The 5420-nt window shown below is 34.3% G+C and overlaps 1 protein-coding gene across 1 annotated transcript; it reads left to right on the plus strand.

Annotated features, from left to right (window-relative positions):
* The first annotated feature begins 1314 nt into the window (after window positions 1-1314).
* On the plus strand, window positions 1315-4761 carry LOC143619376 (G-patch domain-containing protein 1-like). The gene is made up of 10 exons (XM_077091322.1): window positions 1315-1495; window positions 1607-1691; window positions 1851-1927; window positions 2013-2125; window positions 2203-2269; window positions 2369-2477; window positions 3702-3880; window positions 3982-4212; window positions 4296-4409; window positions 4535-4761. The coding sequence occupies exons 1-10, from the start codon at window positions 1418-1420 to the stop codon at window positions 4592-4594; spliced, it is 1113 nt and encodes a 370-aa protein (XP_076947437.1). The 5' UTR covers window positions 1315-1417; the 3' UTR covers window positions 4595-4761.
* The last annotated feature ends 659 nt before the right edge of the window (window positions 4762-5420 follow it).

Consider the following 5420-nt stretch of genomic DNA (forward strand, 5'->3'; position numbering starts at 1 on the left):
TAATAAAATAAGTATATGATAGTAGTTTTATTCATTCCACTCCTTTTAAGGAAGAAAAAAAAACATTTTTTTCTCAAAGAATGAAAAAAACTAAAAGTGGAACGGAGCCCAGACCCACATAGTCGTATATAACATAATAACATTCCACGACCAACGGCCCACCATTCCTCCTTTCTTAAGCCCAAAATATCCATCACCGATCACCAAGTTTTTTTTTCCTATTTTTTCTTAAATTTCTTTTCCATAATTAATTAAAAAAAAACCATTATATTTATATATGCTCACAAGTTAAAAGTCATCTACTTTTATACCACCTTACAAACAAGTAACCATATTTCTTCTCTTTCTTTATTCCAATTAATTAAACTAGTCCCTTAGAGATATCTTACATGAATTTAGTAAACCTAGTTAAACGGGAGGGTTGAGTAATTAGTAAAAATGATTCAAGTCAAAACAAGTTTGACTTAAAATTAGTGACGAAGTTTGGACCAAAACGCCCGCGAGGGCCCGGGGGGGGGGGGGTCAAAATGTATGGGGAAAAAACAAAAACGAGAGAGGGGGGGGTCAAAGTTTTGGTAAAAAAAATGAGTAAATTTACACTACATATAAAAATTTTCGGGCTAAAAACGACTAAATTACACTGCCACACGAAAAAACAGGGCCCGAGCACCCCTGGTTCTAACTATGCCTCGCCCCTGGTTAAAATAAACCATTATGAATGAATAATTTAGAAAAAGTTTGATCACCTACTATAGTTTTTATGACTGGTGACGCCAATATTGAAGGTGGTGACGATGGAATCACAAGACGATACTAGAGGCATTGTGGGTAATACATGTGGTGTTGGTGGTGACGATGACGACAAGGTGGTGGGCTAATTGTCGTAGTGGATGTAACGACAATGACACTAATTGTCCGGATTTACCGACCAAACAAACGTCATGTTAAATAATTTATATGTTTATAAGTTAATTTGACGAATATATTTTTTTGGGTATAATACTAAGGTTTTACCAATTGTGTATATAACATAACGAATGTAAACGATACCAACTGAATCCGCGTCAACTCACTGACGTGATACTCGGGCTTTAGCAACACATGATTTCGACAGTGAGGTCTTACCAACTATCTCGATACAATAATAGTTGTATATGAATTGACATTCACATTTTTGAAGGTAAATTTTTTGTGCTTCATTCATAGGATTTGAACCAACACTTTTAGGTGCTCCGAGACATAAAGAGGAAAGACCTTGTGACTTGTGAGTTGTGTATGTTCAAAACGACGCCGTATCAAGCACCCATTTTTTTCACACGTATTTTAAAAACAGAAAGAAACCCACATCTAAAACCCTTTCTGCTTGCCGCCGCCGTCCTCCTCCTCGAGCAGACAACCAGTTGACGGCGGAGCAACCATGGCAGCTCCAGAAGCTCCTCTCTGCTACGTCGGCGTCGCCAGAAAGTCCGCCGCTTTCCGCCTTATGAAACAAATGGTTAGTTTACATCAATTTCACACTCTTCTCTCTAGATCTCTAAATTACAATATTATTTACAGTTAATTACACAAACATATTTGATTGATTGAATGAATTTGAAACCTGTAGGGATGGGAAGAAGGTGAAGGACTTGGCAAGGAGAAACAAGGGATCAAAGGCCATGTTAGGGTTTCCAATAAACAAGACACTGTTGGTATTATTATTATTATTATTATTATTATTATTAATCTTTCTCTCTCTCTCTTTATTTTTATTTTTTTTAATTGATTCTTTGAAATTTTGGATCAAGAATACTATTACTGAATTAATCCCCAACATAGTTTTTAACTTTTTATCTTTAATTACAATGTAGGTATTGGTTTGGACAAGCCGAATGCCTGGGCATTTGATACAACACAGTTTGATGGTATCCTTAAAAAACTTAAAGTGGTGAGTTTATGTTTTTTCACTCGTGTTTTTGAATTACTGTATTTTATATTTTTATGGATGTCAGTCATGTTCTAAATGTTTACAGCAGGCAACAGTTATTGAACAAGATGATACTGATGACGACGACGACGAAGTAAAGGCGGAGTCACCGAAAAAGGAGAGTAAAGTAACCGTCAAGGCTACCCGACCCCAAGGAAGGTATGTAATAGTTATGTGTTAATATCAAATATATAAGTTGGTAGTATTCAGGTTGTATAATTTTTATATGTTACTAGATACAAGAGAAGAGAGAAAGGGAAGAGTGTTCGTGCTTATTCTGCTAAGGATCTTGAAGGAATCCTCGTATGTTTTTTTGCAATTGTCTTTTAGTATTATTATTTTTTGAATTTGGTAAATGAGCTAATATGCTGAATATACTTTTGTGTATTGATTTTTTTGCAGGTCAAAAAGGCTGAGGATAATTCAGAACCCGAGCCCGAGCCTTTCTCTTATCAAGATGGAGATCTGGAAACGGTGGAAGCAACTGAAAGCATCACCATAAATGTGAAAGGTAAATCATACATGTTTTTTCATTAATACCGCTTTCCAAAATATCAGAAAATACCTGAGGAATTTTTTGCACCAAAATCTCCGATGTCACTAGGGGCGTATACAAGTCTAGCTGAACTCGAGCTCGACTTGTTTTACTTAAGAGAGCTTGAGCTTGACTTATTAACAGTTTTTCAATACTGAGCTTGCATCATTGGTTATTTATCAATTATGTTGAGACTCAAAAAATGTTGAGAACTGCGATAGCCTCACAATGCAATTGTACTTTTTGCGTTAAGTGTTACACAGAAGGCAATTACATCACAGCTTTCAATAGCGAACATAGCGCTCACTAGAGCGCGCAATGTTGCAATGCGTTGGTTCAATGCTATAGCAGGTTTAGCGATCATTTAGCGTGAGAATAGCGATATTTAGGGTTTTTTTTTTCTTTTTTTTAATATTAAAAATTTTAAAAAATAAAAACCAATTTTTTAGGCCTTTTCATTGACCAAATAGCTTCAACTTCCACCAATTCATCTGTAAAAGCTTAAATTTCTGTCTAAAAGCCCTAACTATTTTTTTAAAAAAATTCTACTACCTTTTTGCTAAGCACAATTTAGCCAGAGGTATTTCATCGTGATCACTACGTAGCATATGAACGGGTTGTCACTATTGACCGCAATTCGCTATTGACAACTATGAGTTACGTAACCGCGTACTCCACTATCTTGTTAAATCATTATTCATTAAGGTGTCAGGTCCAAGTGCTTTACGTGGTTCTTGTAGTTTTTAATATAAAATTGGTTTTAAAAGAACGTCTCTATTTAATTGATCTGCATGTGTGCATATGTTATTAGTTTTGAACAGATTTATAACTTTATTTTGTATACATTATGATTATGTTTTAGTTATACCTATCATACTTGTATGTACCATAATATTTATTAGTTTAATTGTATATTTATTAATAAATAAAAATATTTTATTTTTTAAATGATAGGCTTGTGAGTCATGAGACTACTCAAGCTCGTTTAAGCTTGGCTTGATTTGAGCGTTTAGCGAGTTAATCTTGAGTAACTCATGACTGCTCTTCTCATTTACACCTCTAGTTATCACTACTTGTCTACTTTCATCAAATTACTAATGGGCAAAGAGACATATTGAAATAAAAATTTGCCATAAAGTGTGTTGTTTACGTTTTATAGTTTATTATGGGTACTAAAACGTCTCAACAATGTTTTAACAGTTAAAGATGGACCATCCCCGGATTGGTGGGGTTATAAATTTGGATTTGTTTCCGGAGGTTTCCTTGGTGCTCGATCAAGGAAAAGGAAATCTAGCACAACCGAAGATGCAGAAAATTGTAATAATAAGAGGACTATGTTTCATGAGGAGGATCAAGAGAATCTTTACAAACTTGTGCAAGTATGTTCGTCATATATTACCATCTCTTTATGTGTTTCCCCTTTTCTTCACATATTTGTTTGGTCGATCTCATAATATTCTGATAATGACGTTTCTTACAGGACAAGGCAACTTCTGGGAAGCAGGGACTCGGGATCAAGGACCAACCAAGGAAAGTAGCGGGTGTGCGGTTTCAAGGGAAAAGAACATCTTTTAGTGATGATGAGGGAGATGAATCCGCACCTGAAGATTGTAATCTTTCACCAAAACGGAAGTTTGATGACGTACAAGAATTGAAAAAGAATGAGTCGAAACCAAAGCTTAAGAAGTTGTGCAAAAAGCTTCTTGGTCAAGTATGAAATATCTTTTTAGAAAAGTAGTTAAAAATGCTCGTTTGGTGTTCATTTTTATGCTGATTATTAAATTATTGTGGTAGGTGCCTGAGAAGACGTTGAAATTTAAACGACTCAAAGTTCTTGTGGATGAACAGTGTTCTATTCTTTCTGACTTTTCTTCAAAAAAGGATGCTCTTGCATTTTTGAAAAAGAAGGTAAGGCCATATGCATTTATCCCATATTTTTTACAAATCTAATTGTTTCTGTTTATTTTAATACCTATGTTATGTTACTTTAAATGTTGATTGTAATAAGGTTCATTTTGATTTTGTGACTGCAGCTTGAAGGCAGTGAAACATTTACTGTAGACGGAAAGAAAGTCAGGCTGTCATTAAAATGAGGATACATTTTTGCTGCACGTTGAGGTTAAAGTCTGCTTCACTGCAGATTATATTGTTATATGTATTTGATATTATGATAAAAGTGACGTATTATTATTTTTTGAGGTTTTTAACATATTTTCATAAGGGTTGTATTTAAAGGCCTTGTTGGTGTGACTTATCTTTAAAATTTACAGTTTGAAATGGTAATTTTACAATTTAGGTCTCTTTTTTCCTTATGTCATGATTCAATTGAAAGTTTCTTCAGACATAATACCTAAAGTCCCAAACTATATGCACAATAAGCACTCAATGCATACGCCCTGCAAACCACTAAAACCATTTCAGAGTTATTGCTCGCAATGATAATCTAGTGAATGCCACAGTCTTCAGCGACAATGCAACATGTGGCTTTTGAGAATGACTTGTGAAAACCACGATCTTTATTAGTAAGTGTAAGATCCATTGATCTGAATGTCATGTATAGAATCATAAGTTGTTCTTATTAGCAATTTACTAGAATCTAAGTTCTCCATTTCATCTTATATTTGTGAACAAAGAAAACTGCATGCATCTGTAATGGCACATGAATATCAATCTTTATACAGATAGGATTATGTTTTTGTTAGTTAAACTTAATATGTTTTATTAATATTAGTAGTTTTGTTAAGCTACATGTATTTTCAAATTTTTGAGCACTAAATCATAACACTCCTTGTGAGATCATATCCGAGTTAAAGATGCTGATTTGAATGACACGAAAATAGGACGACGAAATTATAACACAACATTAGTAGAAGTTATATTTCCGTTGAACTTTTTATTCGTGCTCTTGGGAAACCAGCT

The sequence above is a fragment of the Bidens hawaiensis genome, unplaced genomic scaffold (assembly GCF_021521415.1).
Source record: "Bidens hawaiensis isolate Kalapana, Puna unplaced genomic scaffold, B.hawaiensis_p1.1 tig00002423_1, whole genome shotgun sequence".
NCBI lineage: Eukaryota > Viridiplantae > Streptophyta > Magnoliopsida > Asterales > Asteraceae > Bidens > Bidens hawaiensis.